This window comes from Aythya ferina (genome assembly GCF_964211825.1).
Source record: "Aythya ferina genome assembly, chromosome: 1".
Lineage (NCBI taxonomy): Eukaryota > Metazoa > Chordata > Aves > Anseriformes > Anatidae > Aythya > Aythya ferina.
In genome coordinates, this window is record NC_140296.1 from 21,488,493 (window position 1) to 21,505,176 (window position 16,684).

The 16,684-nt window shown below is 44.8% G+C and overlaps 1 protein-coding gene and 1 long non-coding RNA gene across 4 annotated transcripts; both read right to left on the reverse strand.

The window, feature by feature from the left end:
- Positions 1-1,011: 1,011 nt before the first annotated feature.
- On the reverse strand, positions 1,012-5,013 carry LOC311446347. The gene is made up of 3 exons (XR_014698850.1): positions 3,362-5,013; positions 2,139-2,250; positions 1,012-1,529 (listed from the first exon to the last, which is right to left on the reverse strand). It is a non-coding gene; the product is annotated as an uncharacterized lncRNA (long non-coding RNA).
- A 5,868-nt stretch (positions 5,014-10,881) lies between these two features.
- GPR12 (G protein-coupled receptor 12) lies at positions 10,882-14,862 on the reverse strand. Of its 3 annotated transcripts, none has more exons than XM_084506404.1 (2): positions 14,738-14,862; positions 10,882-14,137 (listed from the first exon to the last, which is right to left on the reverse strand). In XM_084506404.1, exon 2 carries the CDS (start codon positions 14,120-14,122, stop codon positions 13,118-13,120), a length of 1,005 nt encoding a protein of 334 aa, XP_084362530.1. In that variant the 5' UTR covers positions 14,123-14,137; positions 14,738-14,862; the 3' UTR covers positions 10,882-13,117. The 3 variants fall into 3 exon arrangements, with proteins under 3 accessions (XP_084362530.1, XP_084362528.1, XP_084362529.1); XM_084506402.1 differs by having other exon boundaries at positions 10,882-14,134; positions 14,738-14,855; XM_084506403.1 differs by lacking the exon at positions 14,738-14,862 and adding an exon at positions 14,244-14,258.
- Between the last annotated feature and the right edge of the window lie 1,822 nt (positions 14,863-16,684).

The window sequence follows — 16,684 nt, forward strand, 5'->3', positions numbered from 1 at the left end:
TTATTTTGCTCACTACAGCAGGGCAATTACTTCATGTGCCTGACAGATAGCTCTCAATTATTTTATCCCTGTAAATGTGCTGTTTACTACTGGCCACAAAAGTTTTCTGTTGCATATCCATTATTAAAAGTTCATCTGTTTCCCTCTGCTTAATTGCAGACACAGCTGACAAAGTTATCTGCTATCCGACCGGAGTGCACAAAATGCTATCTGTTTGGAAAGGGGGCACAGAGTCGTGGCTACTGGGTGGTCTACGCATTGCCAACGTTTTCAATTCCCAGTTAATCCAAACCCCTCTTAATAACGCTCTGTTTCCTTAGCCTGTGATGCTGCTGGATCACTCTGTGAGGAGGAGGACGTTATCTGTAAAAACGCAGCCAGGATATCCACCAGTTCTGTAACACCATGAATACTTCCACCAATTTAATAGGGATCCCTTTACAGGTCTGGCTGAGTACCATTAAGATTTGGCAGCTGTATTTGGTTTGATTTATTGATTTGGTCAGCCACTTTGCCCTCCTAATGATATTTCCATTTGAGCCTGCTAGGAAGCCGCTAGGACGATGCCAGTGCTGTCAGGTTTGGAAAAGGCACCGACGCACTGATGCCAAGACACTCGATCCATCCATCCCTGCCGCTCCCCTGCCAGCCAGGGCAAACACCCCGCTCCTTCCTGGCCCTCCTGACAAGAAAGAAGTTAAACACACGTGGTGTGGTCAGGACAGGTTGGGTTTGTTGTCCTGCTTTAAGATACTGATAAAGACCCTCAGACAGCCCTGGTGATGTGATGTGAATGTTTTTTGTCCATTTTCCTGCTTCGCCATCTTTTCCACCACTTGTTTGTCCCACCTCGTTCTCTACCCCAGCAGACAACTCCTCAGCCTCTTCCCTCTGCAAAGGAAGTATCCAGCATGTGGATTCCTAAATCCCTTTTCAAAAAAAAAAAAAAACACAACACCAATGCAAATAATTCATTTTACTTTCCTCCACAGCTTTTTTTTGTGACCGCCTATTTTTTGTAAAGCCTTTACCGTATCCACAGATTGTCTGGGCAAGCTTCCTGCTTGTGACAGTTTTTATCAGAGGTTTCTTTATGCTTTGGCAGGCTGCTCTTTGAAGTCTTTCAGGATTTGCCTTATTATGGCTATCCATTTAACTAGTCAGAGGTCTTCACTTTGCATATTTTGTTTCTAACAACCTTCATAACCTCTCGTCTAATCTCACACTCTTTTTGATGTCCTTTCAGTCTTTTTTTGAGAAGGAGAATACATTTATTTTGTGTACCTTATTGGGGATCTAGGAAGAGTCTCTGAGCTGCCTGCCACCAATTCAACATTTTAGCTGCTCCTTTAATTGGAAGTAGAATTCATCTTTACAGCACTACCTCACCTGATGCTAAAACTCATTGAAATATTATGGCTTCTCTTCTCTTCCAAGGGTGCTGGGTTTGAATAAACAGTCATTATTGCAGAGCATTTGTTTGATACTTGCATGTTGAAATCTCTGCCTTTTTCTTCTTCCTGTTGTTTCTGTCAGCAACGAGAGAAAAAATGTGCAAAGCAGAACAAAATTTTCATGAACTGAGCCTTTACCTTTACAGAATACATTTGACAACAGTGGGTGTGGTACCTCCACTCCACTGTCTATTGATTTTCGTGTCTATTGTAACATGTTTTATGACATGTTGTGGCTTTTCTGTTAGGTGAAACATTTCTTTCTCCTCCCTCTTGTTTTTTTTTCCCATTGATTTTTATTCATTTTCCAGGTTAGCAGATCGAATGGCTGGTAGATCCTAAGGGTCTACATTGTGTAGTTGTGGTTCGTGTTAACTTAAAAACATTTGTTAAATACCTCCTGATTGCCATCGTGCTGCAGTACTTTTGGCTGTAGCTTAGCTGCAGAAAGACAACTTGGGCATGCCCCTGTTTGTCCCCTGCTCCGCTCCATCATACTGATTTCTTCCTCTCTAGAGAAAGCCGTTCGTGCCTGTGTGTGATGCGAGGTGGAGAGGCCAGCTGTGTCTGGTGGAAGTGAACATCACCAAGGTCTTCTCCAGATGTGGAGGCAGAGGAGAGCGCTGAGCTGCAGCACTGCAGCCCTGCCTCGTACACGGGAAGCAGCCTTGCTCCATCACTTACCTGGTTATCTGCCAACCTCTAGGCAGGTTCAGAAGCCACATTTTCAGTGACTTCAATAAGGACTAGTCAGCTTTAAAGTTAGAGATGTAGCTCCTTCCATCAATTTATGTGCCTGGAAAACAAGTTAGGTATTCAAGAAAATCACTTGTACACAAGATCACTTGTACATAAAAATTTAGTTTGAAAAATGAGACACTTCACCCTTTTCTTTTGGCCTGCCTGTAAGAGTCAGACTGGAAACACAGAACTCTGATCACGTATCTGATTTGCAGTTACTTAACAGGAAGATCAGGACTAAATTTAACTAAAAAAAAAAAAGAAGGAATCTTTAGCAAGATCCACTGCAGATCCTCTTGCACATGGCAGCTGATTTTTTTCCACAAAATTGAGCATATGCAATGAAAATAGATGGCAGTGGGTCAGAAAAGAAGTGCAGTAGAAGTAAATTAATTTGGATAAATAAAGGTAGACTTAGACACTCTGGCTTTCATTTACAAGTCTACACTCAAGAATTCCTGTTAGCTATTCTTTCAGACTTTTTGTAGAAAGCCATAGCGCCTGGTATTTCCTTCTGCGGTGTTAGTGGAATTACAGAAGTTCAGCTGATATTTGCACATCTGAATTTAATCCCCCAAGTTTAGTTAGTAGCTACTGCCATCTTTTGCTCTAGAACATATGTAATTTTTATATTTTTAGCGAGAATACTGTTTTTTTATTTGAAATAGAATGTGAAATTCAATGAAATGGACAACCATTCTTTTTTTTTTTATAAAGGAAAATTTATTTATAGTTACATATACCACATATAAAATTAACATTTAATTGAAACATGTAATCGTTTCAATCATTTATGACTAAACACTTACAATGTTGACTACAAAACTGTACAGTTTATTAACCGATTCTTACAGCATAGTGCAATTGTAACATTTTATAAACAAAATAATTTGTGCCTTTTTTAAATAAAGTGCATTAAATGACTATCTTGTATACAACAAGAAGCTCTGTAGTTGCAATCCAAAGCTTTAATCCTAAGGGAAACTGAGGCGAAGATGTTTCGCTTCCCTTTAAAATCACTTGATACACTGGCAAGCTATGGTTCAAACTTCAACCACAGTTAAATGGAAAAACCTAAACAGTATAAGAAATAACCACAGGCCCCTATTTACTAAACCAGTAATTGGTTCTCATACGAAAAGCACAACATGCAGAATTCAACTCACTGGTTTAAAGCCGCCTGTCTCCTAATGGGACGTGGGGAGTGCAAACTAGCACCGTGCAGCTGCTTTTGCTAAAGCTTGCGGAATTCCAGATGGAACCACACTGCAGTCAGTAGTATCAGGAGTTCACGTGCATTGCACAATGTTTCCTAGGAACAGCTCTCTCTGAAAAATTCATAGATGAGCATGGTAAACCAGAGGTTATTTTTAATTGCATTTGGCAACAGAAAGAAAGTAGGGGTCTAGTTAGTATGTCTAGGAAATTATGAGTGCTTCCACCAGCCAGGGTATTCTAAATTTCATGGCCTGGAGTTAAATACTGAGTTTTAAAGCTTTTTTTTTTTTTTTTTTTTTTTTTCCAGAGGCACAGTTATAACATTTTACTCTCCGAGATTTCTTTTTATTTGTAAACACATTTACAATCAACTTTTGTAGGTTTTGGCTGTGACAACGAAGCTGAGACCAAAGTACAACGTGACTGTAGATTTTAGCCTCAGAGTAAAAAGATGTAGGCATAGAAATTGGATAGATGGCTGATGTGGCTACTTCTAGAAATAATGACAAAAGAAGGGTGCCCATCTCCTAGAAGAGCCCGTATTCTCCCCCTCTATACATGCATGGAGCTGCTATCAGCTCCGATGGAAAACACATTTCAGCACAGGCAAGTAGCCCTAGGGACTGCAGGAATATTTTGCTGTGTATGTAACCCATTTACCTGCTTCTTCAGCTGCAATACCCATTCCGCATTTTTGAAGCTGTTTCCAAATCCTGGAAAACCACATCTTGCTCCTGTACACTCCTATACTGGTGGGAGCAGCCTGAGTTCAGGAGCAGACTAACACACGGTCAGCCCCTCTGCCCTGGGCCAGCTGCTGGAGCATGCTAATTCCCAACAGCGAGCTCCTCCCCTCCTCCTGGGTAAGGGCAGCCTCCGCTTCCAATGCAAAAGAGATGAAATTTGGTTAAAATGTCATTGAAGAAGGCTATTTTATATCTCGTCTTTAGAAAGGTCTCTGCTGAGAACGGAGCTTATTCCAAAACCAGGCTGTGATTAGCACTGCTAGAAATCCTCACCCCATGCTCTTTTCTTGTGGGCTCCCCAGGGCAGAGGCACCATGAGGTGGACTGAGCGCTGCTCGTGTATGGAGGGAGGATGCTGTCAGAGAGAAACCAAGGAGCAGCAAAGCAAAAGCCCACGGATGGAGCACAACTCCCTGAGCTCCACAGGACACAAAGGGACACGGGTATCTCTTGTTTTCAGAGGGCCAGCTCACGCTGCTTTCACTTGTATACTATGAAATACCTCTTCCCTGAAAGCAGAGGAGGCTGAATTCCCTGTTATTTTGCTGGGTTTCATCTTAGCAAATGCTGCAGTAAGAGGAAACTTCTGTGAGGACCAAAAGTAACCAATGCATTAAGAGCTCCACACCTTGGATCCAACTCTTATGGATGCTATGAGAAGAGGCTGGGAGAGCTGGGGCTGCCCAGTCTGGAGAAGGGGAGGCTCAGGGGGATCTCCTCCATGTCCCTAAACCCCTGAAGGGAGGGTGTAGAGAGGCCGGAGCCAGGCTCTGCTCAGTGGTGCCCAGTGCCAGGACAGGAGGCCATGGGCACAGCCGGGCACCCAGGAGGCTCCCTCTGAGCACCAGGCAGCACTGCTGTGCTGGGCGGGTGATGGAGCCCTGGCACAGGCTGCCCAGAGAGGCTGTGGGGTCTCCTCCTTGGGGAGCTCCAAAAGCCGCCTGGACGTGGGCCTGGGCAGCCTGCTCTGGGTGTCCCTGTTTGGGCAGGGGGGCACCAGGGGCCTCCAGGGGCCCTGCCAGCCTCAGCCCTTCTGTGGCTCTGTAGTGCCTTTCCTGGAATGCCCCTATGAAAAATGTTCGTTTGCTGTATCCTTTAAAAATAAAGGTGTAAGAAGTTTTAGTTACTGCAATATCCTGCAGGTTAGCATCAGTCTGTGCAAAATGCACACCTGTGCCATGTGACTGTGTGGCACATTAGACTCGTGATCTGTGCAGTCCTGTTTCCAAAGCATCTGTGAAAGACAGAGGGAAAGAAAACAGGAAACAGGGGTAAGTAGGAACATCTAAGTGCTCTACAGGCTTGTTTTAGTGATAAATATCCCTCTTGTACTCTGTCCCAGATGTGGCCACACAGAACATACCTGCAATCACAATTGCAGTAGGACACATCCAAATTAAAGACACAGGAATTCACACACAAACATACAAAAGGGCTGAGGCTGGCAGGGCCCCTGGAGGCCCCTGGTTCCCCCCTGCCCAAGCAGGGACACCCAGAGCAGGCTGCCCAGGGCCACGTCCAGGCGGCTTTTGGGGATTCCCAAGGAGGAGACCCCACAGCCTCTCTGGGCAGCCTGTGCCAGGGCTCCGTCACCTGCCCAGCACAGCAGTGCTGCCTGGTGGTATTCAAGAAACAAACACCACAACCACCAAAAGCCTAGTTTGTTGGAGTCTGTTCCTTAAAAGTGGAAGGCCCCTCCATTTTCTAAGGTAAATCTTTGTAGCACAGAGCCTTCAGCATGCGTAGTTAGTACTGACTTGTTTTTATCTTGAGAAACCAGGACCAGGTCTGGGCTCAGACATCACAGGACATCGTATGTTTGGGATCAAATGGTTTGAGGGAAAAAAAAATCACCATTATAAAGAAAACAGTAACAGTTTAGTCACTTTTTTCCCCTGAAAGTGAATCAGGTATATTTCCAGGGTAAAGCAAACGCTCAAAGGTATTCAGTGAGATAAAGTCCTGATGATATATTTGAGAGAGTTACAGCAAACTGTAAAATTATGGGGTTAACAAACATTCTCTAAGTGTTCTTAGTTAAGAAATCTATTTGTGAAGCTTGCACAGAGCTAAGAATTTATTTTAAAGCTTTGTTTGTTTGTTTTTTAAAGGGTCTTCTGAATAGAAATCTATTAGAACTTTCCCATATAAGACTACCTAAGAATGCAGCACCATGTTTATGGGAGAAAACAAGAGGCAGGTTCTTGAAACAAAAAGGACTGTGCCAGACATCTTACTGCTGGGGGAAAAAAAAAAAAAAAGAACAAAAAGAGTAACCCTGTGGCCATCAGTTGGATTACTCTACACTATCAATTTGAGGAAGCCCTTAAATGTGCAGTAAATGTCCGTAAGTACTCCAGGCACAGAAAAGTCTCCTCCCAACCTGGGGTGAAACCCCTAATACTGTCTCATCCAGTTAAATACTCAGCTCTTCAGCAAGGGTTTGTAAATGCCTTCATATATGCAGAATGCAAAATAAAAGGTCTGAGGAGGTGAGGAAAATTCCCTCAAAAGGCAACTCAAGGCATTTGGGATGGCAGGTTTAACCGACCTCTGATTTCAAAATACGAGATTTACTCTCTACCCATTTGCAAAACCTCCCCTGGAAACTCTCCCCGTATCCTTCCGATGGCACGGAATTACTCAGCATCACAGCAGCGAGGCACTAGCTAACCGTAACACGGTTTCATCTAACCTACATTCAGAACTCTTCCAGAAGAGGTCTGTATAGCAGTGAAATACACAACTGTTTCTGCTTTTTGTCTGGCTTGCAAGACCCACAATAACTTCGTGACTAAACCTCAGCGCAGGCATTTTTAGTGCAAAGGCACATTGTTTGCAAAGAAACAGGGACTGTGAAGTTATGGGCCCAGCTGGTCCTCGGAAGAAAAGGAATAGACAATGACTTACTGCAAGATAATCAGCTCTCAGCTCTTCTTTAATATTTTCAATATTTATCCACAAAAATCCTCTGATTTCGAGCAGGGCCATGACAGACTATAATAATCCAAATAAAACACAGGAGGTTGTTGTTTTCAAGGGAGGAGCAGCTCACTTGTGATTGCATTTCCTTCTTTCTGTTCTCTGGACGCCATCCAACAACAACAGCACCGGCCTCAAGGACACGGGGACTGCTGCCCTGTGCCCCGCAACAGCGGCAGCTCCGGGGCATCGTCCAGGTGCTCCGTGTGTGCCATGACAAAATGCACAGCTCCAAACAACCCTCTCACAGGGGATGCCTTCATTCAAGCATCCTTCCTATCCAAGCTCAAGCACCAAGCTCTTGGCCGAGTCCCCAAGCCATAAAGGCTTGCTTCCCCTCGTCTGTCATTATCTACTTAACGTGAAAGCAGATATCCTTGAGGTACACCCAGATCCATGCCCACTAAAAGGATCTGCAAATTCCTGGTCGCAAGCAGCCTTTCAAGTTTGCTGGGCATCCCATCACTCTTTTACCGAGCGACAGGGGGACATGAGCATGCCTCAGTTATCTTCCCCACACTATTTTTAACTTGGTACGTACAAAGCACGACCCTTCCTTTTGGTTTCCTCTTCATAAGCAGAGATTGAGAGGTCTTACTGTCACTGCATTGCACATCTCTGGACTTCCACTAAGCCAAACTAAATGTGGCACTGAAAGAGAGGATAAACCACTGTTTTATGTAATAGCATTCAAAAAATGTAAAAAAATCAGAACATTCAAATATTATTTAAAACTGTGCCTCCCAATTACAGTAACACATTTATCTGCAGCAGCCTCTTAGTTCTAAGCACCAAATTTCACATGATTTTGGGAAACCCTGCTGCCTAACATCAGTCAAGTTACAGGGCTTCTCCCTAGCATGCAAGGACCCGCTCTATTAGGACTTAATTTACAGCGTGCAATAAGTTATCTCAAAATTCTGTTTTTCAAAGCTTATCACTGAAGTTATCAAGCTCTTTTCTTAAGCTGGCTTCCTGTGTATCATGAAACAGATGCTTTGTAGTTGCAAACAGTCCTGACTGCAAGTAGCTGTTTGCTGCTTTAGGTAAATGCATAAAGGCCAGATTCCTTCCTGCATTTAATGTACGCATCGGAGCAGCCACGTGTTCTAGAATGGGCCGCTCCAAAAGGCAGCCAGCTAAAACATCAAGATGATGCTCAGACCTTCTCCCAAACAGATGTGATAAAACTGCACGTAGATATTTAACATTAACCCTAATTAATCCTTTTACAAGTCTGGCTGAACTCCCCATCCTGCCCCCAGAAGTACACCACTGACATCACCTCCGTGACAGCTGGCCAGCAGCACTCTTTTTAAATGTTCTTTAATTCCTGCCCTACAGGATCTGTATTCAGTGGGAATGCACCCGATACAGTCTTCTTCAAGGAAATGCTGTTCACCTATTTCTGGTGCTGTCCCTATACACCTAGGGCTCGATCTGTCTCAGCTGGTGTGCAGATACCCTGTCCCTGTGCCCTCTCACAGCAGAGCTGTTGTGTCAAACTGCTTTGTACTGGAACCACGGCAGTCCCTTGACTTTTGCTGCAAAAGCTTGTACGCTGCCTTGTGGGCACTCGGGATTTTCAAGACATTTGCCCGAGTTAGTTTCTGTTTGAAGGACAGAGAACCATTCAGTACCCCAGAGGTGGCTGAAGAGATGGTGTTTCTTAAATAGTGACCACTCTGCCCAGCTCTAGATTTCTTTCTTTATTGTACATAGAGAAGCAGACCATACTTTCTCTGCATCAAAGTCAGGGCCAGCGTTTTGAAAATAAGGCTCTGAGCGTTGCAGAACACTGAATTTAAAAATACCGAGTATGCAGTTATGTGTCAGGGGCCTCATTTTTAGTGACGCTGTTTTATCCCAACCCTCACTCACACTGCAGGTTGCTCAGAGCTTTTGGGAAATGAATCCACAGCTATCTTCTTTTTAAAAGCTATGTGACCCCTAAGAAAATGAGGCAACAGAACAGAAACTCTTTGGGGATGAAACAGCAGCTGGCCTAAGCCAAGGCTCACTGCTGACTATGGAGGGGCTTCAGAGACTCCAGGATATTTCGAGGCTGGCCAAGGAATGCAAAGGATGGATACAATTGCTTGTATCGTGGAGCACCCATGCTAGGAAGACCCAGCGGCTGCAGCAGGCCTTTCAGCTCACTTCCAAACATCCCAGGTATTGGTAGGGGGTTTCTGCAATGGTATCATAACCTTGTTCTTTTAAAAACCAAGCTGGCTTCAGAACGGGCTAGCACCAGTTATAACATCCATCTCGATGGGCATCTTGGATTTGGGTATTCTCAGTATTAGTACCAACCAGAAATCCTGAACATAATTAATTTATTGAGAGACTGCTGTAGAACCAAATGGCCGATGCTGAAAGAGTACAAATCCCCACTGCAGTACATTGCTTTCCCTAGCAAACAGCATGAATTCAGCATCCAAAACCTAAGGTAAACAGTTATTGCTGAGTAATCCTATCCAGTAACTCTGTGGCACAAGCCAACCAGAAATAATGTCCCACATCAGTCCTATAGCAACTGCTTAACAAAGGAAGACTTCTGCTTAAAGTCCTTATTAAAATTACTATTTTTTTTTGCCTAAAGAATGTATTGCTTCCTTTCTATTGCTCTGAGTTTACTCAGCAGTTTATACTACCTGCAACATGGAGGATTTTATTGCTGTTATACTAAAAACATTCTTCCCTTATTGCTGAAATTCTTACTGTTAGGAGAAATGATTAAAAAAAGACAATTAAAATAAACCTTTCCCTAAGCTTTGAGGTTGAACGGGCGACAAAAAATGACTGCAGTAAATTTTGCCCATCAAGATACAAACCTGTTATTTAACTTAAGGTCAAGTATGCCAATAAATTAAAATGAACTTTAAATCTTTAAACCGAGTTACTCATTCATTAAAAAAATCTTTTGTCACTATGATTAAGATACTTCACTGCACATAGCATTGCGAGTTCTACAATGGCCTTACGCACAGGTGCTGTTCAGTGGGGCCATAAAATGACAGATTCCTGCACGCTGCCCAGATTTCTGCCAGTTTCAGAAGGATTGTGGATGGACACTGGCGCCTCACCATTAAGAGGTGAGGCCTACGCGCTCTGAGGTAAGAGCACTGAGATGTTTAACTCTGAAGAGCCAACATCCTCAGTGGTCACAGCAGTAGCTCGGGAGGCAAAACCGTGATTCTCACCTGTTTGCAATGAAAGGCAAAACGCACGCTACTCATCAAATGAGGGCAAATCCCATCCCTATGAGCCAGTCGTGTGTGACTTCTATAATTAATCCTGCTCTCCTCTGTTTGACTCTGACTGCTCCTCAGGAGAGGAGCTTCCAATTACAAACCTCTCTGCTCTGGTACACGGATAAGGTCGGCTGCCCCGGCACTCTGGAGAGCCTCTGCGGAGTTGGGCAGCCTGTGGAATGAGGAAGATGACAAGGACATTAGGTGAACCAGCATGAAAGAGGGGACAACATTATTCCCTCCATGCTTTTTCTGGTTTGCCTACCACCCAGGTAGAAGAGAGAAGAACACTAGTGCCTGCGAGGTGATCCAAGATGAGAACAGGTCTTCATAAGCAGCTGAACAGTTGCCCTCGGGACTGAATTATGGTCACAGTTGTAGCTGCTCATCCTCATAACACTGCTTGGCAATTTGATAAAGGTGAATAATTACAAAAAGAAAGAGGGGGAAAAAAAAAAAGAAAAAAGAGGGGGCTAGACCTTGTACGACTTCAGTACACCTCATTTGTTATTTTAAAAAGTGCCACTCTACATTATTCTGCCTCTCTACATTATTCAGTTCATGACTTTTGCTGCCATTTATTCCCAGTACTTTGCATACTTGCAAAACTGCACGCATACAGAGCATGGATATTTATGAAGTGATTATTTCTTATACAAAAATCCGTAGCAAAATAGGGACTTGGCAATGACTAGAGTTTCATTAGCATTCGGAAGTAGATAAAGAACACCAGTATCCTACGCAGAGTAGGGGCCGCAGTCTAACTGTGCTGAGCATCTGTAAATTGCAGCGAAGCCAAGGGAGCTGCACGCTCACAGCTCTACTAGACCATGCCATGCAATTATTGAACTAATCAGATTACAAAGAGCCAAATATCAGGAAGGTTGAATCAAGTAGATAATGGAATTTGAACCCAGCATTGCAACTTAAATTAGTTATTGCTCATAAGACCTCTACAGAGCCTCGTTTACAGACAATTCATTCACATTTGAGATTCAGCTTTGTGTATAGCATATGATTCCTAACATCACAGAAACTCTGCCACAAAAAGCTACAGTCACCCAAACATCCATGTGAAAAGGACAGATTCCATTTGGAAAAATCCAGACCAGCAACACAGTTGTCTCTACAATCTATACTATACAGGCATTTTTTTTTTTCATTGAACTGTAAATATTGCTATTTTTACACTTGAGATTTTTTTTTTTTAAACCGTAATGGAAGATACTGAAGCAACACCACAGTACACTGACTTTGACATTCAAGGGAGTGTAACCTCCTGCTGATGCCAGGGCATGGCCACAGCGAGCTCCCATGAACGCCAGTGGAAGCGGTGCCATGGGCTCCCATGCACTGCCGGTAGCGTACGCCTTAAATTTCATGAAGAAATCGCCCAGGAAGGTTTTCTCTCTGACAATCAAGTCTTCGGATTAGAAAACAACATTTTATTCCTATTGCATTCTAATGTGGCTTCAGTAAAAGGTTAGAAGCAATTTTAAATTTAACCATGAGAGGAAGCTTTTGAGACCAGAACTATCGTCCTATAACGAAGTGAACTGCCATGCATACAGTGCACAGAATCACAATCTGTAATGGATGAAACTGCCAGAGAAGGAGAAAACGTCGTTTCATGTTGCAGTTCTGGTTGCATACAATTACGGACCAGATATGCTCTGAGAATTTATCAACTTCTGTATTTCAAATTATAGCAGAAGAACAAAAAACAAGTGTAGTAAGTGCGAATAGTTTTGATAAACTTCAGGGGAACCATTTCATGCAGAAATGAACTAAATACATGTTGCAAGTAATTTGTAAGTTATTTTATTTGATATTTCCTTATTAAAAGGCAAACTTGTCCGAGAAACTTGGAAGTGTTGCCTCTATTACAAATGCACAGCCGAAAGAGGCCATATTGTTTCATCAATTTTGAAACTCCCCACTGAATTCTTTTAAAATTAATAATATAATGAGCTCTGATGCCCCACATCTAAGTGAAAACAGAAGCCTGGCTTTTGAACAGGGAGACAAAGCATATCTTCTGTTTCAACATCCAGCCAGAACTCAGTAGAGGGCAGGTAACTCTTTAAAAATCACGATTGAGCTAACTCATGCTGAGACATAGAGTGAAAGCCATACAAGTACTTCCTCACTTAGAGCAAATTTGCTGCACTGAGATTATTACAACACATACCATATAAACCAGTACAATTGGCCATTATTTTGAAGAGTATTCTGATGATATACGTTTGGGTTTGTGTTAACAGGACATGTGTTTTCTTTTTTTTTTTTGTCTCCTGCTTTAGTAAGAAAAAATGAGGGAAAAAATACCCTGACAACAGACTGTAACGTGCAGTATGGCTGAACTCAATCACATAAACAATTTCAGATGAGGTATGCTGTTTCAATCTATATTTAATTAGCAAACTTAACGTAAAATTATGGCAAACGTGGCAAAGTCTGGGTTATATATTCATAACAAAAGACCCTGAGCAACATTATAAATCTGTAAGAACACTGATTATTTTGATTTTGGAGATCTCTCTTAAACCGCTTGATTCATTTTGGTCTCTGGGGTTTGCTGTTTACACAGAGGTCAGCACATTCTGTGGTTTTTGTACGAGCCCATCACACACCGGTTAATGAATGCATCTAAACCAAAGACAGTGTCGCAAGAATGTCTGGGAAGTAACGTGTTAAGCAGCGTGCTCCTGGCTGCCAGTCAGACATCACTGGGCGATCTTGCTCTCTGGGACAGGTTGGAAGGAATACAGCCACAACAGATGAGCCAAAGCGCTTTCTGGATCTCCTGGTTTCTAAAAGCATATATTACAGGATTGATGATGGAATTGTAGGTAGCTGGCAGGAGGGTGGCATAGGTGTATATAGAAGGATAGGTGTAATCTGCTATTAGAGAATAGAGTGTAAAAGGCATCCAGCAAGCAGCAAAAGTCCCCAAAATAATGGCCAAAGTAGACACTCCTTTTCGGGTGGTCACATAGTGGGAAGTGGCCAGGAAATGGTGTTGCAAGGCAATCTGATGGGCATGGCGCATCACGATTTTACAGATCTGAATGTAGAGCTGCAGCATGAGGGCAAACATAAGCAAGAAAGAGACCGAAAGGACAGCCGCGTTATTTTTAGTGAGCGGTCTGATAACACTGCAGGTGGATTCATCTCTGAGGCAGTTCCAGCCCATTACAGGCAGCAGTCCAATACAGATAGATGCTCCCCAGAGCAATATAAGCATGACATAGGTAAAAGTGACAGTCCTCTCCGAATTGTAAGTCAAAGCGTAATACAGGGAGAGGTAACGATCGACAGTAATGGCCAGCAAGCTGCCGACAGATGCTGAGAAAGAGGCAACAATCAGTCCAATCGTAACCAGTTTCGTAGCTTCTGATTGCAGCAGGTACGCGAAAACGAAATTGATGATCAGTCCAATTCCCGCTAAGAGATCTGCCAGCGCCAGGCTGCCTATCAGGAGGAACATGGGGGCGCGGAGACTGGGGTTATGGAAAATGATAAGGACCACAACGGCATTTTCGCAGGAGATGAGGGTCCCTGAAGTGCACAAGACAATGTCCCAGGGGTTTACCAAGAGCTCTGGCTCTGGGTCTACGACAGGAACCAGGGAGGAGCCTGCAGCTGAGGCATTCTCGGGGGAGCTGGTTTCTACATGGTCCTGAGGCAGCCAGCTCAAATTAACCTTCAGATCTTCATTCATTTTAACCCCTGTCTTCTTCAACAGAAAGACATTTTTTTTTTTTTTTTTAACGTTCAGACACACAGCACTGGAGACAGCACCCCGAGAGCATGCAACGCCCCAGAGACGGGGCGACACCAACCTAACGTGCGGGGCAGGCACTTGTTACGTAAATGTGGCAATTAAAAAATAAACGAGGGAAAAAAAAAAAAAAAAAGAGGGAGAAAACCCTGAAAACCGCCCGAGATTATCCGCTGAGGGATCCTCAGGGCAATTCCCTTCACCTGCAGAGGGGAACAGGCACAGGACAGCAAGCTGAGAGCCCATAAAAGGGGTTAAAAAAAAAACAACAAACACACAGATTTAAGGAAAAAAAAAACATACAATCACACCCCAATTTGAGGGTGTAAACCCGTTATTCCGCAGCCCAAAGGGGGGGGGGGGGGGGGGGGGGCTCCTTCACCGACCCCCTGTGAGGAGAACCCCGCCCGGGGACGGGGATAGGGATGGGGGGGGGGGGGGGGGGAGGTATTTTTCCTCAGAAAACTCCCCAAAAAAACTCCGCGCAGGTACCGAAGGGGCACGGCTCTGACACCACCACGGCCCCCCCTCCCCACACAGCCCGGCGGCGGTCACCTGCGTTATCCCGGAGGAGGAGGAGGAGGAGGAGGAGGAGGAGGAGGAGGAGAAGCCGAGGGTCGCCAGCGGCGCCCGGCCGCGCTCGCCCGGCTCAGGCGCAGGGGGCCGAGGGAGGGCGCAGGTGCGCGCGCGCCCCCCCCCCCCCCCCCACCAACTGAAGCCTTGCGCGAGCGCGCAACGGTTTTCGGAGGGGAGGGGGGAGCTGGCCTCGTGCGCGCGCGCCTGCGCAGGTGCGCCCCGCCGCGTGCGCGCGCGCGCGCCTGTGAGGGGATGGAAGGGAAGGGAAGGGAAGGGAAGGGAGGGGAGGGGGGGGCGGGCGCTGCTGAGGGGGCGGTGGTGGCAGTGCCACAGCGGCCCCCGCCCGGTTGTTTAATTATTAAGATTGGACAAGACCTCAAAAATGATCAGTTCCAAACACCCCCCGACCACCAATGTCACCCGCATGTCCCCAAGCACCACGTCCAACCTCTCCTTGAGCACCCCCAGGGACGGTGACTCCACCACCGCCCTGAAGTTCTGTGGTCCTGCGTGTTGTAACAGTATGAAAATAAAAATATTGCATAAAACATACAGGGACTGCACAAAGCATCTGGGCAGGAGCAGGTAGCACCCCTCAGAGAGCACACAGGGAGGTCAGGGAAGCCAGCTGCCACCCTCCTAGGACATTAGGGATGTCCCATATTTAATAGTGCAGGTCAGCACTGTTCGGGGTTTTTGTTGAGCTGGAAATTGCAATTCCCCTGAGGCCACAGGGATGAGGAACCGCGCCACCCATTTGTCGACACCACGCCACGCACAGATGTTTGCCTACAGAGGCTGGCCTCCCACCATCCCCTATATTACCAATGGACAGAGGCATCTCCTCCGGGGCATGCCAAAATAGTGGGGTCAGCTGGGAGGCTGAAACATCTCTAGAAGAGCTTGAGCAATTTTAAGAAAGCGTGCTTTGTCCTCATTTGCACTGGCATATACCTACAGCACATTGGAAAGCCTGGACCTGGAGTCGGCAGAGAAGAATTTCCTCCTCCCTTGTTGAGTAATGGGCTCAGACCTACCCCCGCCACGGTGCTAAGGCTTGTGAGGCTCTGCTGGGTGATTCACGATGATTTATCCTTACTTCTGGTGACCCTCCTGCTTTGTAACGAGGATTAAAGATGGATTTCACCTTGCTGCTGATTGCAGTCTTTGTGATTTATCTGTTGATTTCTTATGTGACAGTGTAACAAATGTTTTCCCTTCATCTAGACTGAGTATGTCTGTTGTGTTTCAGCATCCGTCACTCTTTCATTTAGAGCAGTCGCATTAAAAAATGGCAAAAGCTTTTCTTCATCCAGCTTCAACATTTGTTTCACAAATGGGGAAAACCAGCATTTCAATTAAATATTTTAATTTAGGACTTTAGAGAGCTGTGTTTATTCACTTAGTTAATTTGCGAACGATTTCCATTCCAATTAGGACACATTATAAACAAGCTAATGTTTGTATCCTGTATTGCCAGGTTGTCACTTTTTAGAGAGACAGTGGACTGTCTTAGTCATTAGGGCAGATGGCATTGGCACAGATTTCAATCTGCAGCACAACAGAGCAGTTCTAATTTAGAGGAGGATCTCTCTTTTTTTGTATCCTAAAGATTAACGGATGCAAAAATTAGCGATGGGTCATAGCTGAAGAGCTCTTGTACCACTGTCTTAATCCTGATTTCGGTCTCTCTCTCATGAGCATGCTCCTACAGATGACGTTTGCTGACCCTCGTGCTAGCACAGAACAGCCTGGTCCTGGATCAGGAGACCAAGGTCGGGCTGTGCTGGCTGTGGCTATGAGGTAGGATCCCTGTCTGACGCTCTGACTGCCATGGTGATGTACAAAGATGCTCTGGCCTGTCTCAGGTAACACAAAATGGCTTTCATAATATGGGTGTACCCAGAGGCATGGGAAGTCTAGTGC